This window comes from Pezoporus occidentalis, unplaced genomic scaffold (genome assembly GCF_034315485.1).
Source record: "Pezoporus occidentalis ecotype Australia unplaced genomic scaffold, CSIRO_AGI_Poc_V1 ctg158, whole genome shotgun sequence".
Classification (NCBI taxonomy): domain Eukaryota; kingdom Metazoa; phylum Chordata; class Aves; order Psittaciformes; family Psittacidae; genus Pezoporus; species Pezoporus occidentalis.
Genome location: NW_026913404.1, coordinates 2,081,844 through 2,094,814, shown reverse-complemented (window position 1 = coordinate 2,094,814; position 12,971 = coordinate 2,081,844). Strand labels below are relative to the sequence as shown.

Below are 12,971 nucleotides of genomic sequence, written 5' to 3'. Positions count from 1 at the left end.
CGGTTCTAGGTACTCTGCAGCCTGTGGTGCCCGCGTTCCCGTTGCCCCTTTAAGATGCCGTGGCCCCTTTAAGACATCGTGGCTCCTTTGAATCATGGCCCCTGCGGGGACCCGTAGCTGCGGCCCAGCCAATGGCGGAGCAGCCCGCGATGGCTGCCGGGAAGCTTAGTCCGCTGGTGTCCCAGGTGCCGGTCCGTGATGTTGGCGGAACGACGGCTGCTCCTGCTCCTGCTGCTGCTGGCCTGGGCCCGGCCCGCGGCATGCAAGGACCAGCCGGGCGGCGGCTGGTGAGCCCGGGGGGCGGAGCTGGGCCGGTGCTGGTACCGGTACCGAGCCCGGTGGCGAGCGGAGCCTCCCATTGCAGGCTGCTGGGCACAGTGCCGGAGGAGCAGCGGTGCACCGTGGAGCGGGCAGACGCCTCCCTCACCTACCCCCTCTTCCTGCAGCGGTATGGGCAGGCCGCTAAACCGAGAGGGGGTCCCAGGCGGGGGTGCAGGGAGAGAAGGAGGGAGGCAGGGCCCGGTGCCCCGGCGCCCCGGCGTCCGCTGTGGGGCAGGTCTCGGTGCACTCGCTCGTGCGGGACCCAGTGTGGCTGGTCTCCCCAGGTTCGCCTTCTCCCGTCCGGTCATTCTCCAAGGGCTCACGGACAACTCGGTCAGTGCCGGGACAGGGACCGGGGGGCTCGGGGTACGACTTGGAGACACACACAAACCCCGGTGTCCCCAGAGCGGCGGCGGCAGCATCAGCCCATCCCCGCTGTGCGCTCCCCCCTCCCCAGGCCTTCCGAGCCTTGTGCACGCGGGAGAAGCTGCTGGCGGCCTTCGGGTCCTCCCCGGTGCGGCTCAGCACGGCCAACACCTACTCCTACCGCAAGGGTGAGCAGCGGGGGTCCGGCACCCGGCGGGCAGAACCTGCCCGGGGGCACCGGCCTGACGCCCGCCCCTGCCCGCAGTGGACATGCCCTTCACGGAGTACGTGGAGCAGCTGCTGGAGCCGCAGGATCCTAGCAGGCTGGGCAGTGGTGGGTAGCATTGTTCCACTCTCCACCACCGGTACCCACTGCCTCGCTGGGCTCAACCTCCCCCTCTGCCCCCCCCAGACACCCTCTACTTCTTCGGGGACAACAATCTCACGGAATGGGGCCCCCTCTTCCAGCAGTACGTGCCCCCCACCTTCCGCATCCCGGGGACCAGCCTTGCCTACAGCTTTGGGATCGCAGGTGAGATCGGGATTGCCAGCCAGGATGGTGGGTGCGGGCAGCCCGAGGGTGGGGGGATCCTCCCCAGCACCCAACCTCCCCACTCCTGGCATAGGCTCAGGCTCTGGTGTTCCCTTCCACTGGCATGGCCCTGGCTTTTCTGAGGTGATTTTCGGCAGGAAGGTGAGCTTTGGGGGGGTGTATTTAGGGGGGGAAAGGGAAGACCCCAACAGGCATCCCCCAACTTGGGGAATGCTGAGCTCGAGGGGCTAGAGGGGAAACAGGGGATGGGGGGGGCGGTGTGTCCCGGTGTCTTCCAGCGCTGGTTTCTGTACCCACCGGAGAAAACACCCCACTTCCACCCCAACGAGACAACGCTGGCCTGGCTCCACCACACATACCCCACGCTGCCACAGGCTGAGAGGCCACTGGAGTGCACCCTCCGCCCCGGGGAGGTGAGTACCAGCCAGCCCCACAGCACCCTGGCTCTGCACTCCCCTTGGAGGGGACACCCATGGGCTCACCTGCTCCCTCCTGGCAGGTCCTGTACTTCCCTGACCGCTGGTGGCACGCCACGCTCAACCTGGACACCAGCGTCTTCATCTCCACCTTCCTGGGGTAAGGCTGGGAGCACAGAGATACGTCCCTGTTCTCCTGCTCCTGCAGCCACCAGGTGTTGGGACCAAGCACCTCAAGTTTTGGTTTTTACTGGTCTTTTCCCTCCCCTTTGGATTAAAGTTGTTCTGCTGTTGTGCTTTGTGTTTTGCTCCATCCCCACCGCCACTGGAGTAGCCTAAGCCCATGGGGACAGTCCCTGGCTCCCGGACCAGGCTCTCCCTGGTCGTCTGCCATGAACCACTCCAGCTTTGGATTTTCCACATTTATTGCTGAAGTAATTTTATTTTCATATATATATTTCTGAAGTTGCCACTTCCAGAGGTGCTCAGAAGCCCGGCAGCCACCTGAACACCTGGAGGCTCAGTTGGGTGCAAATCTGGTGGTTATTCTGTTGTTTGTCAAAGGGATTTCAGTAAAAGAAAGAACTTTTTAACTCAGGTGGTTGTCTGTAGGGAACCACGGTCCCAGTGGGTTGAGGGGAAGCGTGAGCCAGCCCCAACCAGCCCGAGGGGGCTGTTGTTTCCCAGGAAAAGCCAAGGCGAGTCCCTTGCCACTCTCACAAGTGGCTGTTTCCAGGGAAGAGCAGGACTCAACCCTGGCCAGGCTGGAGAAGGAAACAACTACGTACATGGGGAGGGAAGGGGGCCAGACCAGCAGCAGGCGCTCACCCCGGCAAGCTCCTCACAGCACCTCCCTGGCGCAGGATGGGATCTTTGGGGACTGTCAGCTGCTGGAGCTGAGGGGAACACTGCTCTCTGGGTGATGAAGATGATGATGAGACCTTCCAGGCCGCTGCGATGAGCCAGACTTCTCCATGGTCAACAAAAGCTGGGGCAGAGGGGAGCCTGGGGAGCCTTCACACCCACCCGGCCGCTGCAGCTCCTCAGTAAGGGGAAGTGGTGACAGTGTGCCCTCACCCAGCCACTGCCGGGCCTCTGGGTACCCAGAGCGGAGGGGGAAGAGCCAGAGAGCAAGTTAAGGCCTGGTGCCAGCCACGGGACCATAGCCCCTCAGTAATCCTCCACCCAGCCATTCTCCGAGATGAAGGCGTCGATCACCTCCTTCATGGCGAGGTTGGGGATCAGCTGGTCCTGGGTCAGGGGACTCCGCGTCACTGGATCAAAGTGCCCCACACGCTGCAGGGGAGGACACCTCCGTGTGAACCAGTTACTCCGCATGCTCAGCCCTGGGGCATCCAGCACAACATGCCGGGGGAGGAAGGAATGGGACAGAGGCACAGTCCCCTCCCATAGTGCCAAGGCCCTGCCAATAGCCACCTCCGCTTTGGGCAGTGCCTGCTGCTTTCCTGCATGTCCCAATGCCTCCCCAGGGAGCTGCCTGGGCAGGCACCTGCGACCAAGCCCAAGGAAGCTTCTGAGCCCTTGGCTGGGCAGGCAGCTGCCTTCAAGCCCAGGCAGGACAGGACTTGGGGAGCCCCCAGTGTTCCCAGCCCAGCGGTACCTGGAGATGCTCCTCGATGTCCTTCCTGTCGTAGGTGATGCCACTGGGCGTGATGCACGGCTCCCGCATCAGCTCAAAACTGATCTTCCCACACAGGTAGTCGGGGATGTCTCGCTTCTGGAGAGAAGCAGAGCTGGGTCAGGAGGGGCTGGGGGAGACCAGCATCAAAGAGAGGGCTGGGAGGTTGTGCTGGATCGGAGCGAGGAGAAAGGAACGTGGCAGAGGTGGGAGCATGGACTGAAGCAGGTTTATGGCAAGCAGCTCCAGCCAGGAGCGCAGGCCGGGGCATGCTCACCTTCCTCTTCTCATCCACTTGAGAGAAGAGCTCGTCCATGTCTGCCAGGTATTTGTCCTGAAAGAGAAGGCCTTGAGGAGAAGGGGACCCTGGTGCATGGGGGTCTCCAGAGGACAGCCCCAAGGCCTCCCACCCATGGGTTCTGTGGCAGGTCCTGGTGGCCCCTCTGCCTTCACAGCCCCAGCCAGGCTGAACTGCAGGGCAGGAGTGATCCAGCTTAAAAATAACCTTCCAGGAGGGGCTATTTTTATCCCAGGATTAGTGCCCGGCGCCATGCTGACACCCAGACCCACATGTGGCTGAGAGCCCTGGAACAACAACAGGAGAGTAACAGGAGCAGCAGGTGAGGGAGCACAAACAGGCAGGGCTGGGACCTGAGGTGACAGAGAAGGGGCAGTGTCACACGGGGATCCAAAAGCCCTGCACCAGCAGCTCAAACCACACAGTAAAGGCTGAGAGGCCATGCTCTGCCCCTGGGTCTCCTGACTTTGGCCTGCATGGCCCTGCAGCTTCCTTGACCACAGCATGAGGATGAGGCAAGGATGTCATAGAATTACGGAATGGTTTCGGTTAGAAGGCACCTTAAAGCTCATCCAGTTCCAACCCACTGCCATGGGCAGGGACACCTTCCACTAGACCAGGTTGCTCCCAGCCCCATCCAACCTGGCCTTGAACACTGCCAGGGATGGGGCAGCCACAGCTTCTCTGGGCACCCTGTGCCAGCTCCTCAGCACCCTCACAGGGAAGAACTTCTGCATAAAATCTAACCTGAACTTCTCCTGTTTTAGTTTGAACCCATTACCCCTTGTCCTGTCACTACAGTCCCTGATGAAAAATCCCTCTCCAGCATCCTTACAGGCCCCTTCAGATACCGGAAGGCTGCTCTGAGCTCTCCATTCAGCCTCTCCTCCAGGCTGTCCCCCAGCTTATCTCAGCCTCCACAAGCAGCCCCACCACTACACTCACATGTTTGGCCTCGATGCTGGCTAGCTGAACGCGGCTCCGGCTCTCGTCGGCGTTCTCTTCCTGCTGAGTCTTCCTGCACTCAGCCAGCTCCCTAGGACAGAGCAGGAACATCAGGACAGGATGGAAGGACACCACCACTCCCTTCCCTGCTGCTGCCCCAGCAGCAGGGCTCTGGGTGCCTCCAGGAAGGAGGAGGCACCACACACAATGTGTTTTGTGGCACTAAAAAGGCCTTTCTGGGTGCTGCCCCTTGGCACTTTACCTCTCCTTCTCCGCCATGATCAGCTTGGTCAGGTAGGAATGCAGCTCGTTCTCCTGGTTGATCCGCTTCTCCTCAATGCTGTTCCAACGCTTCTTCTTGGCGATGCGCAGTGCGCTGGGGATGTCATCCCCGAAATTCAGCCGCTGCTCCTTGGCGAGGTTGTAGGCTAGGGGCAGAATGAGCGCCTCAGAGCCAGCATCTGGCTTCCCCCTTGCCATGCCTGGCTGCCTCCTAGTGCAGGGCACAGTGGGCGTGCTGGCAGCATTCCTGCTCACCTCGCTGCAGGTTGGCAATGGCCTCGTCATAGTTTTCCATCTCCATCTGGCACTGGCCCAGGAAGAAGTGAGCCTTCACCGACTGTCCGTCGAGCTCCAGGGCTCGCTTGCAGTCCGCCAGTGCCTTGTCGTGCTGCTGCATCTTCAGGTAGCACAGAGCTCGGTTCGTGTAGTACACAGCCACCAAGGGGTTTCGGTTCTGCAAAGAGACACTTATGTCATGGCCAGAGATGGCAACTACTGGCACGGGTGAGACATGGTGACAACAGGGTGACAGCAGGGTGACTCGATGAGCCGGCTGCGCAACGCTGTCACTGTGGTGACCAGCTTGCACCCTGGGGGGAGCTGCTGAGATGGATGTGGGACAACTTGGGGGCAGTCCCCATGGGGCAGCCCTGTCTGGGGACACCCCCCTGGCCCCATGCCCGACTTGGGAGCACCCCGGGGGGGGGCAGCCTGATGTAGGGGGAGAGGCACCGGAGGGTCCAGTTCAGAGCGTGGCAGCGGGGCAGGCCGGAGCACCCACGCCCAGGGATGGGGCCGGAGCCAGGCCCAGGGCGGGGCTGTCTAAGCCAGGCCTGGGGGGAGCCGTTCACGGAAAGAGGAAGGATGGGACGGGGGGGGCATCCAGGCCGGGGCAGGTCCCGTCCCGGGAGGACCCAGGCCAGGCTCGGAGGTGTCCCGGCGGCGGAGGGGGCCCGTCCTGGGGTTGTCCCGTCCCGGGTTGGGGTGCCGCACACACTCACGATGGCGCGACCGTAGCAGGCAGCGGCCTCGGGGTACTTGCGTCCGCCGAAGAGCCGGTTCCCCTGCTCCTTGTGCTCCTGCGCGCTGTGGCTCTTCTCGGGGCTGCCGCCGCCCCCCGCGCCCCCCGCGCCCGGCCCCGCTGCCCCGGCCCCCGCCGCACCGCCCTCCCGCTCCTCCTTCCCCTTCATGGCACCGCCCGGCCCGGCCCGGCCCGACGGGGCCGGCGGCTGCGAGAGCTCCGGCCGCGCACTGCGACAGCCGCCGAGCCGCTTCCGGGGGCGGGGCCTGCGCGGGGGCGGGGCCTGCGCGGGGGTCAGGGCCACAGGAGAGGGGCGGGGCGCGAGAGGCGAAGGGGCGTGATCAATAGGAGAAGGGGGCGGGGCAAGGGAAGGGGCGGGGCCACAAGGGAGGAGGCTGGGCGGGGTGAGCTTTGGCGGCTGGGTTGGGGGGGGCTGGATGAGGGTTATGGGGCTGTGGGGGGGTGAATGGGGGCTATGGAGTGCGGGGCTGGATGGGAGGGTGAAGGGAAGCGGGGAGGGCCTACAAAGGCGGTGTGGCGCAGATGGGGGGTGCAGGAGAAAGGGGAGGTGTTGGCTGCTTGGGTCTGGGTGCTTGTGGGGGGTGTCGGTGCCCAGCCATGGCTGCAGCCACCCTCCCCCCGCCGCTTCCCAGGTCCTCCAGCTCCAGTTCCCACACTGAATCCATCAGGGATGGGGGCGCACCCTCGGGCCCCCGCCCTCCTCCTTCAAATACGCACCCCGGCAGTGTGCAAAATATTTATTTATCCTCCAAAAAGGTCGGAAAGGGGGAATTGGGAACTGGGGGGGGGGGGGGGGGGTGTCGGAGGGGGCCTCCCCCCCCAGACCCCATCCCGGGGCGAGCCCCTGCCACGGGGAGGGTGGCGGCAGCAAAGCGGGGGAGGGGGGGTGGGGGGGCACTGCTGAAACGAGTTGTGCCGGTCTCAGCCCATTCGCCTCCGGCTGCACACACACACACACACCCCCCCCCACCCCCCCACCCCCGTTATTCTCTTTTTTCTCTTATTTATAGTTATTTTGGCATAGAAAAATAAATGGCTCCTATTTTGGCACCAGTCCTTGGTGTGAAAGTGCAGGTCCTGGGGGTCAAGCTCAGCCCCCCGTCCCCCGGAAAGGGGGTACAGGAGCAAGCGGGGTGTCCCCACTGCTCAGCTCCATCCCTGGGGGCACATCAGAGCCCTGCGGGCACCCGGGGAGGGGCGATGCAGAGGCAGGGCTGGAGCATCGTTGGGGTGAGGGGGGGGCACAGCCTATGGGGGGGTCCATGGGGTATGTTATGGGGTGGACACAGCCCGCGGTGGGGGGGCATCGCGCTCGCTAGCACCGAGGGGGCAGGCGGGCAGGGGGGTGGCCTGTCCCCATGTCACGCGTGTGAACCCCCCTCTTCATCCTCCGGCGGGCTTTTGGGGAGCAACATAAAGGGGTTAGGGGAGAATGTTATGGCGGGGGGGGGATCTGTGCCCCCAGCAGGTCGTAGGCAAAGATGTTCCAGAAGACGGCGAAGAGGAGGAAGGTGCCGTAGGAGAGCAGCAGCACCCACCAGCCGCACTGCTCCCGCAGGCTCTCCTCGTAGCTGCGCAGGATCGTCAGCCCCATGCTGATGCCCACGATGGCCCCGGCCAAGTGCGCCATGAAGCTGGGCTGCGGCCCCGCGGCGGGCAGCGGCGGCGAGAACCGGAGCCACACGGCGCGGCCCACCTCGGAGCTCACTGCGGGCGGAGGTCAGCGCGCCCCGACACGCGCTGCCTGCCCCACTGCACCCTCTGCCCCACACTGCATCCCCTGCCCCACACTGCACCCTCCAATCCACACTGTATCCCCCTGCCCCAGACTGCACCCTCCAACCCACACTGTATCCCCCTGCCCCACACTGCACCCTCCACCCCACACTGCCCAACCCACCCAATGCTACATCCCCTCACCCCACATTGCCCACCCTGGCCCCCAGTACTCACTGCACACCAGCGCCAGCACCATCCGCAGCAGTTTGTAGGGGCAACGCATCCCAGCCCAGTTCTGTGGAGAGATGGATGGATGAATGGACGGATGGATGGACGGACAGATGGGTGGCTGGGCTATGGGACAGTGTGCCTCAACAGAGTTGTGCCCTGGCCCCATGGATCCCCCCCAGTGTCCCCTCTTCTCTCAGCCACACTCAACCCAAGATGACACCCGCATGATGGTGCCCACCTTGTGATGCCACCAGAAGGCATCATCTACACAACCATGTCACCCACCCTGCAATGACACCCAATGCCACCCACCCCATGGCATCCCCTCCCCGAGGTCATCCCACCCCCACCACCCTCCAACCTCCCAGTGCCCCCCCACTGCCTGACCATGACGACGTTGGCGAGATGTGCTGAGCAGAGCGCATAGACCCCCCCTGAGCCCCCGACCAGCGGCGCCCGCATGTCCGTGATGGAGACGGTGAGGGAGCCTGTGGGCACAGGAGGGATCAGTGCAGGGCCTCCCCCATGCCATTAATTAATCATGTCCATATTAATCAACCACAGGCTGTGATGCCTCCCTGGGGCACTCGATGCTGCTGGTACCCAGCAGTCAGGAGCCAAGCCCCACATCTCCGTCAGGGGGCATCTCCCCAGGGGCTGGTGATGGGGACAGTCCTGTCTCCCCACCCCCCAGGTACCACACACCCACCTGCCAGGACCCCAGCCAGATAGAGGAAGCTGATGCGCAGGATGCCGTGCACCATCTCCAGGGGCACCCCGATCATCAGCTGCAGGAGCGCGTTGAACCCCAGCTGTTCCAGCCTGTGCAGGCAACGCAGGAGGGGACACCTCAGCCCAAGGGTGTACCCCCAGACACGTTGTTGTGTCCACCCTGGCAGCAGGGACATACCCCACGTGCATGAACATGTAGGTGAGGAAGCGCCAGGCGCGCGCGCGGTGCCCTGGGTGGTAGACCAGGGGGCTCTTCATGTACTCGGGGTGGTAGGTCTGCAGCACCCACTTGTTCAGCCGGGCCCCATAGCAGAGGAACACGATGATCTGCACCAAAGCCCACATCCACTGTCAGACATACTGCTGAGACCACCACCCTCGTTGTTTCTCTGTCCTGGAGTCACCCATGCCCTCTGCCGTGGCTCTGAGCCCAGCCTGGTCACCCATCCCTTCCATGCCAGATCTGAGCCCCCCCATGGGCACTGACACATCACAGCTGGGGTCACCCATCCCTTCCACCGTTGGTCTGATCCCCCCCATGGCCGTCAAGACATCACAACTGGGGTCACTCATCTCCTCCAGATCTGAACCCCCATGGCCACTAGGACATCATAAGTGTGGTCGTCCACACCTTCCATGCCAGATCTGATCCCCCCATGGGTACTGGCACATCACAACCAGGGTCACCCGTCCTGCACACGCAAGGGTTGCTGTACCTGTGTGAGGGTGACGGCTGCCATGAAGACAGGGGGCGGGCAGGCACGGTGCTGGTAGAAGTACCAGCGCCGGTCCATCTCACAGGGCAGGATCTCATAGGCCACGTAGCGCACGAAGCGCTTGTAGAAGCCGAGGCCGGTTTCGTCCAGCAGCACGTCGCGGGGCAGCGCACGCTGCCCGTTGGCAATGGCGCGCTTGAAGCTGCTCGAGCGCTTGCTGCTCATCTGCAGGGACAGGCCACCCCCTGCCCATCTCCACCCTGCGCCGCAGCCCGGCCCAGGCAAGACCCCCCATCACTGCATCATGCCAGGAGAGTCCCCTGAGGAACACTGGCATCCACCAGCCCCCCGTCCCCAGGGACACAAGGAGGTGCCCGGTACCCAAACCATCCCAGTGCCCCCCCCAGCACTGACCAGGTCTACCAGCTCCTGATAGCAGACCTGCCCCTCGTCGTTGCCCTGCGCCAGGGCCACCAGCATGTCCAGCTTGGCGGGGTCCAGGGGCAGCTCATGGCTGTGCACGAGGCTGGCAAATGTCTCCACCCCGATGAAGCCAGTGTTTTCGGGGTCGAGCTGTGGGGCACAAAGCGAGGCATCACCAGGATGCAGCTCCCTCATTGCCCGGGGAAAACCACCCAGTGCCTCTCATCCTGGCCTCAAGCCTGGAGGTCTCATATGCTGCTTCACAACACGACCAGCCCCTGTTTCTCTTGCAGGAGGCTACAGCCTGCACCCAGCCTGCACACTGCATGGTGTGGGTGCCATGTGGGTGCCCCAGTGCCCTGCCAGCATCCCCATCCCCATCCATCTCCCCGTGTCACAGCCAATACTCTCCCACTCAGTTATTTCTTGCCGCCAGCAGCCTGACAGCCAGGAAGCCACGAAGCTAAACACACGCGCAGCCCTGGCACCAGCCTCCTCCTCATCCTCCTGCACACAACACACCAGGCACCCTGTGCCGGGGCACCCTGTGTCCTCCAGGCATCATGCACCATTGGTACCCAGCACCATTGAGCATCCAGTGTGGTCCCACTTGTGGGGTGGCACAAGGAGGATGGAGATGGGAGAAGGCGCCTATGGCTGGGGGTGGCCAGGACCCTGCATCCTGCAGCATCACCCTGAAATGAGTGTTGGGTTTCAACCTTTTTCCTGCAGGGAATGAAATGCAGGTGAGAAAACTCATCCTCATGGGATGGGCAGGACTGCACTTCCATCCCAATGTGCAGACCATCCTTTCCAGGCAGGGAACAGCCAAAGCCTCTTTCCCAAGGCTGGTACAGCTATCTGAAGCCTTGCTGAGGTCGGCGTGGGATGCAGGGTGGGATGCAGGGTGCAGGGTGGGATGCAGAGTGCAGGGTGGGATGCAGAGTGGAAGGTGGTATGCAGGGTGCAAGGTGGGATGCAGGGTGCAGTAAAAGTAGCACTTACATCCTCAGAGCACCCCGAGGTGCTGGGGGCTCAGGAGCTCCCTGGTGCCACCCATCCCCCATGCCCCCCTGCCGCCCCACAGGAGCCACGTGCATGTGCCACACCGGGACCTGGCACATGCTTTCCCAATGCACTGTCACACACTGAGCTCGATGGTCCCCCGAGCCCAAGCAGCAGCCAGGAAGCCCCTCTCTGCTTTTAGGGTGCATCTCCCCCCAGTGCCTCCCTGCAGCCACTCTGCAGCCCCCCCCCCCCCCCCCCCCCCAGCCCTTCCTGGCTCTCCCAATTCCCACTCTCTACTGGGAAGATGCTGCCCATCCCTGAACGGCTCAGAGGCACCTGGAGCTCTCATGGTGAAGCTGGGGTGACAAGGGGGATGCACCCCAGCTCCTGGGCTGGGGAACAAGGCCAAGGTCACGGAGCCAGTTGGGGGTGAGGGGGCCGTTAATATTCCTGACCCCCAATGAATTCCCTCCCCATCCCCAAGCCAGAGCAGTCGTCTGTTTGGCCCAGGGACGGCGGGGAGGGAGGGATGAGATGGCCAAGCACAAGGGGGGACCCTCGGGGCACCGGGTACCAGCGCCGGGGGAGCTGATTCCCCCATCCCAGCGGAGCCCAGCGCGGCATCAACGCTCCACGGCCTGATCCTGCAATCAGGTCACGGGGCTGGATGCGGCCCCCCCAGCCCAACCGAGGCGGGGCACAGCTCCACGACAGCCCCGGGCCCGATCCTGCGCTCAGCGCCGGGGCTCGGCACACGGCGGGATTGGGGGGACCCGGCACCTCTCGTCCTTGAGGGAGAACCCGGCGGGACCGAGCCCGGGGCAGCGCCGGGGCGAGGGGGAGGCCACAAGTGAGCTGAGTTGCGCGGTCTCAGCTGCGTAACAGGGGGAGGGGGGTCCGGTCCCCCGGGGCAGGGCTGGGGACACCGGGGGATGCTCAGCGGGCGCGGGAGCCGCCCTGGGCGGGCAGCGCTGCCCGGTGCCTGCCGGAGCCTTGGTCAGCGCTGCCCGGTGCGGGCGAGCATCCTCCCACCGCGAACGGAGCCCGGCGCCCCCCACCCGCGAGCGGTTCTCCGTGCTCCCCCCGCGCTCACCTGCTCCTGGATGAGCTGCAGCAGGGAGCTCCTGTCCATGCACCCGGCGGGCGTTGGGCTCCGCCGCTCCCCCGCGCCCGGGGCCGGCGAACCGGGCAGGGGAGCGGCGCGGGCGGCGGGGGCTCCGGGGGGGGCGGCTCTCGCCGCCAGCCCCGCGTTGCGGCGGGCCCGGGAGCGGGCGGCAGCGGCGGCTCCGGGAGCCGCCGGTGGCAGCGGGGCGGCGGCGGCGGCGGGGGCGGGAGCGGAACCGAGCGGAGCCGCCCCCACCGCAGCGCGCGGCGCAGCGCCCCCCCCACAACGGTCCCCCGCCGCCGGGAGCCGGGACCCGCCCCGCGGCCCTCCCTGAAAGGAGCAGGGAGGGAGGGAGGGCTCCCGACACTCGCAGCCGGTGCCTGCATCCCGGTAGGGTACCCACAATCCAGTCCTGGCACCTACAACCCGGTAATGGTATCCACACCTCAGTACAGCACTCGCATCCCAGCACAGGACCCGCATCCTGGTATGGTGCCTCCATCCCAGTACAGTATTCACATCCCAGTGTAGTACCCACATCCCAGTATAGTTACCACATCGTAGTATACATACTTGCATCCCAGCACTGGTATGTACATCCCAGTACAGTCCCACATCCTGGTACAATACCTGCATCCCAGAACGGGTACCCACACCCCGGTATAGTACCTGTATCTTGGTACATGTTTCTGCATCCCAGTACATCACCCACATCCTGCTACACAAATACATATCCTGGTATGGCACCTGGCACCTGCATCCCAGTACAGGTACCAGTATTCCGGCACAGGTACCACCCTTCCAATATGGGTACCAGTATCCCAGTATGGCCACCCGTGGTCCACAGCTCATCCCCACTGCAAGCAGGGAGCTCAGTACCTCATAGCCCTGCCTGCCATGGGGCTTCCCTGTGCAAGCAAGAATGCCAAGCAGGGGGTCAGTTCCCAGGCTCCTTCCTTACGGATCATGCACAGACCCAGTACATAGGCACTATTAATAACACCATGGACCTGCTGCTCCCGTGGGGCCAGGCCTGGTTTGGACTCACCAGGGAGCACCACGTGTCCCATCCACCTTGGCATCGCCTCCTCTGTCCCCCACAGCAGTGCTGCTCCCCATCTTTGCCCTGGCTCCCACCCCTGGGACACACACACATAGCCTTGTCTCCCACAGGC

General features: G+C 64.0%; 3 protein-coding genes across 5 annotated transcripts; 1 reads left to right on the top strand and 2 right to left on the bottom strand.

Moving 5' to 3' along the window:
* Positions 1-181: 181 nt before the first annotated feature.
* On the top strand, positions 182-1,952 carry JMJD8 (jumonji domain containing 8). Its single transcript, XM_062611960.1, has 9 exons — positions 182-287; positions 365-448; positions 606-654; positions 779-875; positions 953-1,021; positions 1,100-1,219; positions 1,314-1,381; positions 1,519-1,653; positions 1,740-1,952. Exons 1-9 carry the CDS (start codon positions 199-201, stop codon positions 1,818-1,820), a joined length of 792 nt encoding a protein of 263 aa, XP_062467944.1. The 5' UTR covers positions 182-198; the 3' UTR covers positions 1,821-1,952.
* Positions 1,953-2,063: 111 nt separating this feature from the next.
* On the bottom strand, positions 2,064-6,025 carry STUB1 (STIP1 homology and U-box containing protein 1). Of its 2 annotated transcripts, none has more exons than XM_062611956.1 (7): positions 5,822-6,025; positions 5,076-5,274; positions 4,801-4,966; positions 4,539-4,629; positions 3,573-3,629; positions 3,278-3,394; positions 2,064-2,952 (listed from the first exon to the last, which is right to left on the bottom strand). In XM_062611956.1, the coding sequence occupies exons 1-7, from the start codon at positions 6,008-6,010 to the stop codon at positions 2,827-2,829; spliced, it is 945 nt and encodes a 314-aa protein (XP_062467940.1). In that variant the 5' UTR covers positions 6,011-6,025; the 3' UTR covers positions 2,064-2,826. The 2 variants fall into 2 exon arrangements, 1 of the variants encoding a protein (XP_062467940.1); XR_009963476.1 differs by having other exon boundaries at positions 2,815-2,952; positions 3,278-3,425.
* An 806-nt stretch (positions 6,026-6,831) lies between these two features.
* On the bottom strand, positions 6,832-11,945 carry RHBDL1 (rhomboid like 1). 2 transcript variants are annotated; one of them, XM_062611915.1, is made up of 8 exons: positions 11,785-11,945; positions 9,675-9,833; positions 9,261-9,485; positions 8,723-8,871; positions 8,522-8,634; positions 8,200-8,300; positions 7,816-7,876; positions 6,832-7,569 (listed from the first exon to the last, which is right to left on the bottom strand). In XM_062611915.1, the coding sequence occupies exons 1-8, from the start codon at positions 11,821-11,823 to the stop codon at positions 7,298-7,300; spliced, it is 1,119 nt and encodes a 372-aa protein (XP_062467899.1). In that variant the 5' UTR covers positions 11,824-11,945; the 3' UTR covers positions 6,832-7,297. The 2 variants fall into 2 exon arrangements, with proteins under 2 accessions (XP_062467899.1, XP_062467900.1); XM_062611916.1 differs by having other exon boundaries at positions 9,702-9,833.
* Positions 11,946-12,971: the final 1,026 nt, after the last annotated feature.

Excerpts from the sequence above, each read along its gene's own strand:
- JMJD8 (XM_062611960.1), top strand. The coding sequence starts at position 199 with ATGTTGGCGGAACGACGGCTGCTCCTGCTCCTGCTGCTGCTGGCCTGG. Across the intron at positions 876-952 it reads CACCTACTCCTACCGCAAGG|TGGACATGCCCTTCACGGAG; the intron begins GTGAGCAGCGGG and ends CCCTGCCCGCAG. Across the intron at positions 1,220-1,313 it reads CTACAGCTTTGGGATCGCAG|GCTCAGGCTCTGGTGTTCCC; the intron begins GTGAGATCGGGA and ends CTCCTGGCATAG.
- STUB1 (XM_062611956.1), bottom strand. The coding sequence starts at position 6,010 with ATGAAGGGGAAGGAGGAGCGGGAGGGCGGTGCGGCGGGGGCCGGGGCA. Across the intron at positions 5,275-5,821 it reads CCTGCTACGGTCGCGCCATC|AACCGAAACCCCTTGGTGGC; the intron begins GTGAGTGTGTGC and ends GTCTCTTTGCAG. Across the intron at positions 4,630-4,800 it reads ATCATGGCGGAGAAGGAGAG|GGAGCTGGCTGAGTGCAGGA; the intron begins GTAAAGTGCCAA and ends GCTCTGTCCTAG.
- RHBDL1 (XM_062611915.1), bottom strand. The coding sequence starts at position 11,823 with ATGGACAGGAGCTCCCTGCTGCAGCTCATCCAGGAGCAG. Across the intron at positions 8,635-8,722 it reads TACATGTTCATGCACGTGGG|GCTGGAACAGCTGGGGTTCA; the intron begins GTATGTCCCTGC and ends TTGCCTGCACAG. Across the intron at positions 8,301-8,521 it reads TCTGGCTGGGGTCCTGGCAG|GCTCCCTCACCGTCTCCATC; the intron begins GTGGGTGTGTGG and ends CTGTGCCCACAG.